The 14925-nt window shown below is 36.2% G+C and overlaps 1 protein-coding gene across 5 annotated transcripts in view; it reads left to right on the forward strand.

Moving 5' to 3' along the window:
* Nucleotides 1-14925, forward strand: part of astn1 (astrotactin 1) — a 351757-nt gene that overhangs the window by 60041 nt on the left and 276791 nt on the right. For all 5 annotated transcript variants that reach the window (XM_016671748.1, XM_016671746.1, XM_016671747.1 and 2 more), the window contains exon 2: nt 3909-4090. In XM_016671748.1, coding sequence (XP_016527234.1) covers nt 3909-4090 — 182 coding nt within the window. The remainder of the gene's footprint in view (nt 1-3908; nt 4091-14925) is intronic.

The following is a 14925-nucleotide window of genomic DNA, read 5'->3' on the forward strand; positions in this document are numbered from 1 at the left end:
TCTTAACTACCAGAAGCATATTTTGCCATTTTTGTCAACATCCTCATTTATTTTAAACTGCGCCATGTTGCCACCCTCTGTGCAGGTACTGTCCATTTCCGTATGCCTGGGTTAAAGTTTAGGCTTTCAAAATGTCAAAGACTGTAATTTTATTGAACTTCATAGGCAGTAAAACTCTTTCAGGCTAAATGGCTCAGCAAATTTACATTCAGGGGAGGTTAACGAGTAATGCGGCGTAATCGGATTACTTTTGATTTACTTAAATTGCAGTAAGTGGCCACCCTGTTTTCTTTTCCTTCCTCTCCACCATTCTTCTTATTCCCTTTTGTGCTTCTCCATCTTAGCCTTCATCCCTTTTTTTTTCCCTTTTCTTTTCTTTTTTTTCTCCTTTTTCTCTGCTGTGTGGCACTGAATGCGGTCCAGTACAATGGTGGTCTCATTACTCAAGCTCTCATGGCAAACTAGTCTCCAGGGGGAGCGAGCACACTTTTTAAAAAAGTGCCCTGTCACATTGAGGCACATGATTTGCATTTAGGTTAAAAACCAGCCAGGACTCCTGAATCTTGTTTACAGGCAGAGGGAACTCCTTCGTCACTGCGCCGTTGGGTCATCAGTTATTGTCAGACCTAATCTTGTTAAACTCGCAATTTTAAACACACACATATCCACGCACATATGCATCGCCGTATCAGTGAAAGCAAACAAAGTGTTTTTGTTTGTAAACAGGTTATAATCTGTATGAGGGCTCTGGCCATTGTCCAGCCTGAAGTGCTTTTTTTCTTTTTTGCCAATAATCAGGCTAATGGGTTGTCTGACAAAGTGGACTGATGCTCACACAGTGAGGTGAAGCACTGAATTGTAATTGTATGCATGTACTGCCCGGGCACAAAATATTAATGATATTAGCTTTTATCATAAATAGTTTAAGGCAGGTAAGTGCTTACGTGGATGGTGTCGAGAGAATAAGTTGACCATCCACAAATGAATGCACACGGTTTGCCAGATGGTTTAAATGGGAATCAGAGAAGGAAGAAGGAATGCTTTTTTTTTCTTTTTTTTTTAAATCAGGCTTGTATATTAAGAGTTCACATCAACGCAGCAAGCTTTGTTGCTGCTGCATTTACACACAGTAGTTTGTACATGATATTAGATGCTAATATAAAAAAAAAAATTATGAATGATTGCAGGACCATTTTATCATGTGGTGTGCCAGAATTTGAACGTTGATGCTCCTACTACCAACAAAAATAGTAACATTAAGTGATATTTGACATGCAGAACAAAACTGGGGAAGTGCCATCTTATTTACAGCTGCTAGCATGAGGCACATGGGCATTTTGTAAAGAAAAAATTAAATAAAAAAACTAGGAATTGCTAAAGAGGTCGATCTGATCTGGCCAGATTTTTTTGCAGTGTCTAAAGATTGGTTCAAACATTTAAAAAAATAAATGAATAAATAAATGTTTTGTGCAATATTATGTCCTGTCATTGCTGAGGGATAAGTGTCACTGTGACAATGGGTCTGAAATTGCTGACATTTTTAGTGATGTCACTATATTATTTATATTTCTTTCTCTGTACTTTTTGATCACCTAGGCATGAAAGTGCTGTGCTATTTACATTTTATGCATCCCACATATTATCAATCACTAATTATCAAGACATTGCTACAACTTCTGAGTAGCACATCTGTAATATCTGTAGAATATGTGCCTTTCTAAATCCCAGAAATCATGTTCAAAATTTTTTGCGGCTGTGTTTGCTACATTTCATTCTTAAAGTAACTTGATTTTAGTCAAGTGAAATTAATGTCTGAGGTGTCAATATGGCTAAATTGGAGTAGTTAAGTTATGTTTTTAATTCCAATCTGAAAACAATGGTTTTATGTCTGTTTTTTTTTCTTTAGATATTGCTAAGGGCCTCAATTACTAGTTATCAGTTTGATGTGTTAATTAATCTACTCAGTATAGATCTAAAATACACACAGGCTTGACCTGTAATGACTACATTTACCTGTTAGGTTAAATGAATAAGATTAAACAGATATATTCCAGCCTTTGAGCTTTGAGCGTCCATAAAGTGCAGCTGCAAATGCTGTGCTACTTGCCTCTGAAGTTTTTCACAGTGGGCTGTAAAAGCTCGTGATCAGCAGTAAAATCTTGCTTGCAGCTATAGATCTTTGGTAGTAATCAGTTTAAAAGTCTTGTGTGGCATAAGGTTAGCCTGTGTTTATATATAGATCTCATTCCGAGGTTTTTCATTTTGTTGTAGATTTTCAGGTATTTTCACACTTTATATCAACTCTCTCCTGCAGCTTTCCAGTGGCGCCTTCTATGTATCTGGCAGCTTTTTGGACTTGCATATCTTTTGTCTTTCCTGTTGATCAAACCCAGTCCTGATTGAAATTATGAGGAACCACAGCTGTTCCTGCAACATGTAAAAGAACTTTGATATCTGGCAGACTGTTCTTCAATGCTCTGTGGCCCTTCAGTTCATCATTTATCGGTGCTGTCCACTGTGGTCATCAATGCTGCTTTGATATCTTTGTTATATGATTTATTATTTAGCAGCTCTATATATGAACTCAGTCATACTATCTCTTGCAGTGGTGCTCGTTTCCATAGCAATAATTCACACTGTCTAAAATAAATGATGCAATTTATGTTGTGGAAATATTAGTTTTAGCCAACAATAATAAAACTAAAAATCTGTGTTCACTGATGCCAAATATTTGACAGTCACTTCAAATAAAAGTGTACAGTTTTCAGCTTTGTTCCTTATTCCATTTATTTATTCACCTTCTACTTTATTTTTCTGCCTATTTCTTGGTTATTTCAGTTTAGTAGTTTTGTAAAGATGGTGTTGCATCCTTTGATCACTCACAATAAAATCTCATCCTAAATGTCCTGGGCTGTGTTGGTTTAAAAATATCTGCAGAATAACTTTTTCTGCAAATGATGAATGTCCCATTCACACCAGATGAACAGTTACTACCTGTTGTGTTTGATGGAGTGTAAGTGATCCCCAAATTCTTGAATATGCACAAAACTAGCTGAACGTGCAGCATGTTCAGCCTCAGTGCTGGGAAGTATCAGTTAGATTTCCATCTTTGGTCTTTTGGTGCATGCCTTCAGGTATCCTTCATGAGTTTAGTGTGATGTACAAAACAAAACAAAAAAAAAAACATCCATAAAGCTCAGTCATGCATTCCTAATGTTTCTACTTTCTTCAATCTGTGTGTGTTTTTTTTTTTTTTTTGGCATACATCACTAATATAACAAACTAGAGGTGGAGGGTATTGTCTGGGGAATCGAGGTTTGACTGAAGCACTGTGTTTGTCATGCTCCACTGCTTCCATAAACTCTCCATTTAATCATTTTTCTCTCTGAGATTTAACCTTTGTTCTTTTTTTATACCTGAGAGAGTGGTTTTATTTCCAGACCAAATCCTGAAACAGACTAAACTGGGAAAGATCCATCTGGCATCAGTTTTATTTTGGTCATATTGATCATTTCTGGGCACTGTTATCTGCATGTATGAGGAACTGCAATGCAGTTAGAATTATTTCTATCACAGTTTCTTTGGATACTTAAAATGGTCAGACTGACAGCTACCTATCAGGTTTAATAATTTCTCTTTATCCTGTCTATCCTGTCAGTACTTTATTTTAACACTTTTATGGACTTGTTCTACTGTCTTGGCTTAGTCATTATTGTACTTTTCTGAATTTTGAACTGTAATATGATACTTAGAAGAAATCCAGATTTTGTTTTGCTTAAAAAACACTATTTACATTGATTTTTAAACAATTTATTCTTTTAATTTTTTATTGTTTTGGTGCAGATTAGTTACTGCTCCAACAACAGACAGTTTCTCATTTGTTGCGTCTTGTGTTTTGTAATTGTTAGAGATCTCTGGGAACTCGGAGGACATCCCTCTGGTGCGCTGGCGGCAGCAGTGGCTGGAGAACGGCACACTTCTTTTCCACATCCACCATCAGGACGGCAGCGTCAGCCTACCCGAACCAACCGAAGACCCGGCCAACGATTCCACGAAGGAAGAGCTGCGCATACTCCACATCTCTGTGATGGTAAGCATTTTTATTCAGGAAGCTCACAAGAGTGCGATAATGGAAATTTTATTGGACATCTAAATTAGAATTTTATGTTTTTAACCATGCAAAATGAGACTTTAGGTTGATCTGAGCTGGAGCACACATATATACTTCAAGAATAACACTTTTGGGAAGCCCAGAAATTTGTAAAACATTTCTTTACGCCATTGCTTACTTTGTCCCTCTGTTCAGAAATCTCAATATGCACATTTTTCTGTAAAAATGCCTGTCATCACATTTCTTGTTTTAAACAAATCAAATGCATATAATTAACTCAGATTCTTTTTTAGCCTTTGCAGTTGAACAATTTAATGTTCAGTCATAAGTACATTGTTATTTGTCAGTTGGCTCACACATGAGCCCTAAAGAAAAATAATTGGAAAGGTTTTGTCAGGAAACCTAACAAAACAAATATCAACTCCACTCTGGGTAAGAAGAGTGGTCAGATATGTTGCTTTAATTATGACACCACAGTTTTTGATGTGTCGAAAAATATTGTGTCTGATGAAAGATATTTTACCAAATTTGATTGAACATGTATCTATTTACTGTTTGTTTCAGTAATTATGAAACTGTGCAAGTTCGACAACATTAATAATACATTCTACCCTTCATATGATTTAAAATGACTTTATTCCTGTGATGAGTGTCTGCGACATTCTGAAGGGAGCCTGTATTGTGAGCTTCCCCTATGGAGGCAGAAACGGAGTCAAGCGAGGGCAGTTTTCACAACTGAAGTTGAAGTAAACTTTACCTTTTTTGTTGTAAGGGAAGCATGAGATGAGTTTATTACAGAGGGACATGAATTTATGAAGTACTAAAATCCAGTAGCTGGGTGTAGATTTTTGCATGCGCCCACCGTATCAGACCTTATCAGCTCTCTTGGCAGAGTAGGAAATGAATCCTTAGAACTCTCCGTTTCCCCCCTCTTGCCCCGAGGAAATGTATATTTATTAGATCTAAGATATGCCACACCTACTCTCAGTGCCCTTTTCTTGCCCAAAGACATTACAATCATGCTGTGATGGATGATATATATTTTCAGACATTGAAAGCTTATAATATCTGCATACACAAATGATTAGTCAGCTTCGGAAGATTTTTGCCAGCGGCTACATCTGCTAACAGAAGCAGGGAGGTACGCTTCAACACCTTCAGACCTAATTTAATTCCAACTAGATTTAATTTCAGATGTAATGACAAATAACTGGCCTTGTTCTGTCCTCTAAATGCTCTACATGCATTAGGAAAAGCCCATCTTCTGGACATACGAGAAATGATGGTGAAAACATTTCTTAGTGGGAATATGAGGCACAGTGCTTCTTATCTCATTGACTTTGCTGTAGTCTCACATTTTTTTTTGCTCCCTGCTCTATCTTTATTTCACATCCCATCGCCCTCGGGTCGGCGTCTTTGTGGTTCCTTACCTGCTAATTCGTCACCCCTAAAGCACTGTGGGGGACGGCGGCTCCATAAAGGTGTAGTAAGGGAAAGATTAGCATCCAAATACAAGCAGACTGTAAGGACAGATGGAAGCTGTGCTACCACTGGGCCGCTCAGGCTGCGCTGCAGCCTGCTGCCCAGCTGGAGGCCTCGACCTATAAATCCTAAAGCCATGTCACTAGCTTGGCGTCTTGTGGATATGCATCTGTTATGCAGATTTCCTGGGAAATCTGCATAACAGACTTCCCAGGAAAGTGATTATAGCATTTTCTTTTTTATCACTGTGCTTTACAAGTCACTATTTGAACCAAGACCAGTGCTTTTGGACTGACATTTTCCATTTTATGCCTTTGCCACAACATAAAATTGGGCCTTTGTTCAGGAAAGCAAACTGACAGATCATCAAAATGTCAGCCATATAATTTCTCTCCATATAAAACATCTTTGTGCTGCAGCAGAGTAACTAAAGCAGGTTGATTTTCATCAAATCAATCATTCTGTCAAGCAGTTAGTCTTTTCACTGTAAACCAACTTGCAACATTGAATAAATAAATTAAATCATATAAATGCAGGAGAAAAAAACCCACATATCTTATCAGTTTATAATTTTGACAGCTTATGGAAATGGAAGTAAGTTTTCTTTTCATTATATGGTACTACTGACATATGGTATATGGTACTACTTTACATCTTCAGACTTACTGTTCTTCTGATGGGAGAAGTTCAAAAAGTTTACTAGAGGGTGTCCAGAGACTTTGAAAATATTTTGGTCTAGTTTCTTCAGCAGCTCTGAAAAGAGGGTCGTGGTATTCCAATTACATTTTCAGGTCCCTTCACTGTCCTCTGTCAGGTTCTGATTGTCTGCTTCGATTTTCTCAGAAAGTGCCCATTTATGATCACAGTAGTGTTTTTTTTTTGACCAGATAAATTCATCAGATTTCTCTACTCTGATAAATTTACTTCTATTGTCTCTCTACTCTGTGATTGTTGATGCTGAGGGTTGTTTACTTAGGTCATGGTCTCTTGAACTTCATGTCATCTTTTTTTTTTTTCCCACATTGCTGTCTGTACAAGCCCTATAGACATTAGACTTTCTCACTGTATATTGATGCATCATTTCCAAGATTGTGGTATAATTTAACATATGTTTAAATAAAAAAGAAATAGAATGAAAAACATGTTGCTCTCTGTTTTTACATCTTCTGACTTACTGAATTTTGGACAGTCTTGCAGGATCCACAACACAGAAATGTGGTCTTTCTGAGCATTTTGAGTAGCACTGCACCTAAATAAATAAATAAATAAATGAATAACTGAGCAAAGCTTTTACACAGAATGGCAGAACCCAAAGCGACACAATGGAGTTACTTCTTTTGGCTGATGTATGATATTCAAAGTTGTCAAAATGAATAAAATGTCCAATCTAGAAAAATAATAATGAAAATATTTAAAACCCCTATCAAAATTACACAGTTTTTCCATTCTTGAATCAGTCAATCAGTAAACTATTGAGTACTTCCAAACTTACTGATGAAATATTAAAAGCATGGAGATTTTCTCTAGACCTTGAATGGAAATATAGTGGGTCTTTACAATCTGTCTGATCTGCCTGATCTGCCACTATTCGTAAATATCGTTTGAATCAGATGCCCAGGATTTTAAGACTCTGAGGAAAGCCAGCCTTGTCACCAGCCAAATTCGGAAGGGGGAGGGGAGAGATTAGGTTCAATGGACTGCACAGAAGTCTAGTTCTGAGGCCAGAAAAACGGTTCTAATTGACTACTTTGGACAATTTGTAATATTACTCAGTGAATTAGGTTAATAATCATTTAGTTAATTTGAATTAATGAACCTGCAGTGCATTTCTGCAGATGAGTCCTCTTCGAAATGTTTTGCTTTGCGGTTGGACCGGTGCTCTTACATGGTTCAAAGCTTCTCCACTCGGAGTCGCACCAACAAGGTGACCACGGTGTCCTCCACCAGCTGCAGCCGGTCATCAATAATAGATGACTAACCTTGTGTGTGTCTGTACCAACACCTGGTGAGACAGAGACAGTTCAAACACACAGTCTACTTTAACTTGAACTCTGCAGGAATCGTACATTTAAGAAAACATATAACCTAAAACTTTTTTCATACGGAGACCGAAAAAAAGAGAAAAATCTGTATATTTTAATCTACAACGCGTTGTGTTCTTCTGCAGCATGATTGGTTTATCTACTGAGACTCATAAACTGCATTGTATCTCTGCTGTGCACATTTCTCCCTTTTTAATTTACAAATTTTAATCAGCTGCTGTTTTGCTACAGGGTCTCGATGGATCAATCCAATCAGCACATAAAGTATGGAGGCATCCAAACCGAGTCAATTACATTATATGATTGCCTAATATTTTTAAGCTTCAGGCTAGATTTGACGTGTCCCTCCAGCCCCCCCGACTCTGTTTTAGCTCTATTGTTTTTTTTTTTCCTTGGAGGCCATAAAATCATGTTGTTGTTTTGTAGCAGCAACACAGTGAAAGACGAGCTGAAATGTGGTTATCTAAGTGCGAAAGCTTACTAGATGAAGGAATGGAGTACCTGTTGCTGCTGTTCTTTTTAAATGTCCGTTTATGGTCAAAAGCTGCATCTACACTATAAAACAAAAATATAGATACATTTAAGTCTGATATGTGTGGCTACAATAGCAAGTCTAATAAACATGTGGGAGATTTTCCATTGTCTTTTTTTTTTCCTGGTAGACCTGCTCTGTATTAGTGCACATGACTCCTGTATCCTATTTTGATATTCAGTTTGAAAGATACAATGAAAACCAAACAAGCTCTGGTTTGTAGAATCTGCTACAGCTGAAGATGCACACAGCTCAAGTTTTCTACTTCTAAACATTTCAGCATTAAATGTCCTGGGAGCAGATGGATCACATTCATGGTGTAAAGCACTTTGATTCTTCCAGTTGCTGAAATGTGCAACTTGAATTGTGATGCCTTACATACAATCTCTGATTTTCTGTGACAGTTTTCAAAGATGATCAGCTTACATTTTAGTTCTGTACTCTAGTTTTCCTTGTGGATACAAAAGAAACAAGAGAAGTTTACTTTGTGTTTCTCTTCTTTTTTTTCCAGCAAAAGCCCTGGTAAGATGGTGTCGGCAGATTTACAAAAGAAATCATACAGTCTTAGAAACAAAAGCAATATCATGCCAGAGGCCAGTAGGTTATAATGTATTACTTGCTTTATCTGAGTTTTTGTTAGCTTGCACTAATAATATTTCTAATAGCATGACTGAATATCATTTGTAACTAATATTTTACTAAAATCACTTTATATTTCTCCTTGATCCATATAAATGCAGTCACTATTGTGAATCCTACAACATTGTCTTCCAACCCATGTGATGCATTATTAGTATTAAAGAAAATTTGGGCCAATATCGATATCTGATATCGATATTGCTCTTATGTCTGATAACTGATCTTTACCATGTATGTTTATGTATATTTTTTTCTCTACTTTTTAAGTATGTAAAAAAAAAACATCACTGAAGCTGGCATCACTTCAAAACAGACTTAAGAGAACAATTTACAACTCTAAAATATGTTGGCTGTTTAAGAACACACACTGATGTCACCCACTTTTTGTAAGAGGAAATGGCTATTGTGACACTGCCTAGATCTTAGGATTTTGACTTTGCAACCTTCCTAAACCCTGCATTAATCGCATTGATCGCGTAAACCTTCAATCAATGTAGCCCTTCCCACTTGTAAAGCAGTAGCATCTGATGAAAATCAGCACCCAGAGGCGCTCTGCGAGCAACGTAGCAAAACGTGGTTTTGAAAGTCTGCAGAGTGAGACAAAACAATCTATAGCTTCCCACTGAGATTTGAAGACGACTCAGTCCATCAGTTTTGTTTGTAGACCTGCTAAATCTCTGGTGTAGACTTTTTTTTTTTTTTGAGAAAGACAAACAAATAATATAGAAAAAGACCACATTCAGTTATATTGTCATTGATACTTTTATTTAATTGATAAATTACCATGAGTTACTTGTAAAAAAAAAAAAAAAAGAAAAAAGAAAAAGAAGCTATTTTGTTTGACTAAATACATTTAAAGTTGATTACAATAGTTATCAGGTTAAGGAGCTGCCTAGTTGATTTACAATAAACTGAAAAAGGTTAAAATGTAGATCTTGCACCACGTTTACATCATCTTTTGTAAAATAATCTGCTGCTAACTGGTTTACATTAACAACATTGCATGATGTAGTTTTGTTAACATCACTTTAAATTTAAAAATATCCCTGAAATGTCAGCATTTGTAACATTTTTTTTTTCTTTGTAAGTCTCTCATATCAGAGTTTTGTTATCCGAGTTCATTGTTGTCACAGCGCAGCCATTTTTCATTTCCTTGCTATTTACAGTCGCACTGCACAAATTAGACAAGAACAAACCATCAGCCAGAGAAACACAAAGCACCACAACTCAGAGGAAAAGTTAGTCTGACACATAGTGACGTCAACATCAGTTCATTTCCGCTCTGAGCTGAGATTTCACCCGTGGTCTTAAAAAAAAACAACAACCAGCAAGCTCATAATGAACCACACTTGCGTAGGAGCTAGATTGTTATATGCTGCTTGGGCTGCTCATGAATATTATTAAAGTGTAAAAGATGCCAGACTTGTTTTCTCCTAAAAGGAAAATTGATTCTTCATTTCCATAACCAATTTAATCTGAAATGTATAGAAACCCCCTTCAAAACTATTGAGAATTAGCAACTCTGCCCTTTTGACGTTTTCTAATATTGAAGCTGCTGTCTCACTGTGGTTATTCTCACCTCTGAGGACTAAAAGGTCAAATCCCAAGGCAATTGCATTTAATCAATAAATGTTAATAGGGTTAAATAAGACATTCATGGAGTTCTTCAGTGACATGAACACATTTGTTTAACAGCACTAGAAGCACATCTGTTTAACTTTTGCACGGATTAAAATCAGGAATTAAACGTGTCATACTTCTTGCTGAGATGCAAATTCGTCACAATCTTCACAACTTGCTTTTTCAGGGATAGTTCAGAATTCAGGGAGCCAGGGTTTGACAAGAAATGTAAGCAGTTTTTATCTTATTTGAAGAGGAAGGCTCTCTTGTTTTATCCTTTCAGCATATTTACTTGGTCTTGGAGAACAAAACTGTCAAGTCTAAGCTAATGTCTAGATTTTGAAATCATATCATCGGACCCTCAGCATTAAAAATCTCCCTGGCATCATTGTCTGGTGTGGATGAAATTTGCTTGCTTGACTTGATTGAATGACGTACTTTATTAAACCCACATCGGAAACATTCATGTGTAGCAGCAGAAAAAATAGAAACACCAAAAACAAATAAAATGACAGTAAACACAATATAAGGTGTTGACCGTCCAATCCGGTTTTAGATAAGCCAAAGACATTGGATGGAGGGAAAGAAAATTAGAAATATTATTACTGAATTTAAGTAGCTACACCTGTGGTTAAAAAAGAGTGGTTTGTGTATGTTAAACTCATTCTTTTTAAGCTAGTGAGAAGAAAAAACATTTTGGGCACCATCTTTTTCAGGGAACAAGACTTTCTGTCTCATCACAATTCAGCAATCACTGTGGTTATTAATGTTAATAATAACCATACATCCAATAGTTTTACAGAGTTCATGTGCTACTAATGCCTGGACATTAGTAGCACATGTCCAGGCATGTGCTACTTTAGAAAGTTATTTTACTTTCTAAAAGTAGAATTACTTTTAGAAAGTAATTTTAGTACTTTCTAAAAGTACTAAAAGTTAGAAACTAAAAGTCTCTAACTTTTAGTAGTATTTGTGCAAACATCGTGTATTGCCGACTCTCATTTCCGTCAACCAAATGCATTAGTCACACATGGACAAGTATAACAAATACTTTTTGATTTGTAATTTATTTAGTAGTTGAAACTTTAAATGTTTGTAGCAATACCACATTCAGAACTTAAATGCACTCAGACTAGTTTGTGTTTATGTGATACTGTAACTTGTGCAGGAAGTATAATTAGGAAGTGAAATAAAAACATACAATGAAAAATAGAGACTTGTCATATAACTGTGAAGCAAAGGTTGAATCTGAGACGTCGTGCTTTAAGGCATCGGTCTAATTAGCACACCACTGTGCTATTCTGTTGTTCATGATTGTATTATCACTTATAGTTGTAGCCCACGTTACAGTGGATAACAGCAAACATCATAATGACAGCAGGAATGTCTCCTTCTTTCTCCTGTAGGAGTGCAGCATGTACATGTGGAAAAAAGGGCATTTATTTAGTTCAACAGCTTTGTTACCAAACAGTTTTGTCTGAAGGCAACAAGAATATTCTGCAACTGGTTTATTCAGTCCTGCATAATTACTCTGTTCCAAAGTACCAGGACGACAGTCACTTTAATGGCAGGGTGACTAATACTAGACCATTACTGTTACTTAACTAATCTAAATGTTTGTGATTTTGCCCATTTTTCCCTTATGTGGCAAGTATAATTATGAATTTCATTTCACACGAATAACTATAACTGCTATTCTACTTTTCACTACATATAAATATACATTTGGTTTGTAAGCAAATTGATCCTTAGAGCAAGATAAAATACTTGCATTATATTTTCCTTGCACTGCTTGCAGAGTTTTTTTTTTTTTAATTCATCTGATATATGAAGCAGCTTCACTCATTCCAGGAAAATATCCCATTTTTGGCTACAAATCGGGGATTAATTGTAACTGATTTTTGTCATTGCGATATGTGCCAATAATATTGCCAATCCATGGTCTTCTAAAATGATGCCCCCTCTCTCAGTAGCTGTGTTTCTGAAATCAAATAAACACATTAGCAATGAATGCAGCTAAAATCTTTCCGTTGACAATGTGGAGAGTCAATTGCAAAAATCTGCACCCTGATGTTGTGTTGATTTGATGAGTTAAAAGCCAAACCTGTGATGGATGTTTTTAGACAATGCAACCACTCATTTGCAGGCATTACTGACCGCGGAGTCTCTTTGATTTCCTGTCAGAATCTATGTTACTTGTGCATTTAAAGTTGCTGCTCCCCTCTTTGGTGTCGTCTCACCTCCTGTCTAAAAGCAACATGATGCCTCATTAACATCTTCTATTCTAAAAGTAGTATGACATATGGTTTAGTTACATATTTCTAAGATATATATGGTATATATCAGTTTTTAAAGACTTGTGGAATTGAATTTGTTGTTTCTTTAATCATTTTGTGTGGACATTCAAGTGAGTTTTGATAGGTTTAATTTGTATATTCATTTTAAGTGTGACCAAAGTAATTTGCATGTGTCAAACTGGTATAACCATGTATCAAAATATCAGTAAAGTGTACTAGGCCGAAGAATGACACCCATTTAAGTATAGGAATTAGATCTACATGGGCTCTTCTCTTTGAATTTTTGTTTTGAACTTTTGTGCCTTTTATATCAGTCAGAACTCCCTCCTGTGGTTTATGTTCTTCAAAGTTTGCTACTCACCACCTGCTCTTCGTTACTAATTTTCACACCACTTTCTCGATCATCCTCACAGCCATTTAAACCTTCTGTTTTCTGCTCCTCCAACTCACTCCCCTACTTCAGTCCCCATTCCCGCTGCTTTGCTTCTCATTAGACTTGTTAAAGATCTTTAAGTAATGTGCCCTTACTCTGCAAGTTAAAGCACACCCCTATTTGTTTTATACGTACAGGAATCCTAATCTTATTAAATAGATTTAAATACATTACGTGATCTGTAAATGTCTTTCAACCATTTTGAGTTTTCACAGTGACATATGCAACCATAACACGGTTCACATTAATATCTCATCACCACAAAGAGTCTGGTTTTATGCTGTATTAGCTTCAATCAAATACACCAAATTGAATCAAATGATGTAAGCCAGTCCTCTCATTAATTCTCATTTCCAGTGCAGGAAACCTTGTGGAAAGTGTGTGAAATAGACTTTTGACTTTTACGTTTGTTCAATGTCAAAAATCAGCACCAGAACATTCAAAAATTCTAATATATTGATGGCACACTGACAAAAAAAACAAACAAAAAAAACAAAACAAAAAATCTTAGATGTCACCCTTGAAATCAATCACAGCAATACCAAATCAGGGATTCAGTATTTGAACTATGTGACCTGATATGAAACTTAATCAGTGTTCCTGGTAGAAATATCAAATTTCATATATTCTGAGAGACAACCTTCCTCTTGCTCTCTTGTAGCTGGCGGATAGTGCAGATGTTTCTGTCTTCCTGATTTTCAATGCCTAACATCCACAAACTAAGTGACAGATTGATAGCTCAGCTCTAATACAATGTCTGCTCTGTCAGATTGAGGAAGGCCATTTCTTGCCTTCTCCATTCTGGACTTACATGACAGCAGTGCAAGTCATAAGGAGCGCTGGTGCCATTACAACATCATCCCCTTCCGCTAGTAAGTGGATTATGGGGTTGGAGCGCAGGCATGCCTTGATGTGTGGTTTAGTTTTATTGGCAGTATAAGAGAACACAGTCCACTTAGTCCCCACTTTGATTTCAACTAATGTTGACATTAAACAGTTTTTTTTCCATATTGCCTGTATGTTCCGCCTCTGTTCAAGGGTGCTAATGCGGGTTGATGGTTTTGAATTGCATTTGTCACCGAGGTTTATTTGATTGAGAACCTTTTGAGGTACTTGACATTTGGCTTCCTATTCTAGTTTACTCAGGGAGGAATAAAGTGGTGGATGTGCTTAATGGTAAACCTTAGCTTAATAGCTATTGATATGTTCACCTTTGAACTTTGAACTATGAAGAATCCTAAAACCTGCGTATTAGAAATATATGCCATTGGTATGCTAATGAAAGTATTTCTCTGGCTTTAAAGTCTTCTTTTAGAAAGAAAACATTTTACTGATGGACGGTAATTTTCAAGTTTATTTTCATGATGTCATGACAATTATCATTATGAAATTTCTTTAGCACAGCAAAATTGTAAGTTACTGGTACATTCATGTGGATTAGAAAACTTGGGATTCAAAATTCGTACAGCCCAACATTTTAAAGTCAATACAACTTTTGATCGAGTTACAAAAATGTAGAAATCAAAGCTTGGCAGACTCAAAAGAAAACACTTAAATAGTTAAGTTGATGTTCTAAACTTAAAAATAAACTAAACTTTAAAATAAAAAAGCATGTTGAGCAACATGGAATCACTCAATTCAGTATGTTATAATTAGTGTATAAGCTAAAATTAGCCAAAATCCTAATGTTAGCCTAAATGCTGCCATTCAACACTCAGTGCAAAAGTAAAAATCTGATTTATACTTTGTGGCAGTTCGTTACTAGAAAA

The sequence above is a fragment of the Poecilia formosa genome, unplaced genomic scaffold (genome assembly GCF_000485575.1).
Source record: "Poecilia formosa unplaced genomic scaffold, Poecilia_formosa-5.1.2 Scaffold49, whole genome shotgun sequence".
NCBI lineage: Eukaryota > Metazoa > Chordata > Actinopteri > Cyprinodontiformes > Poeciliidae > Poecilia > Poecilia formosa.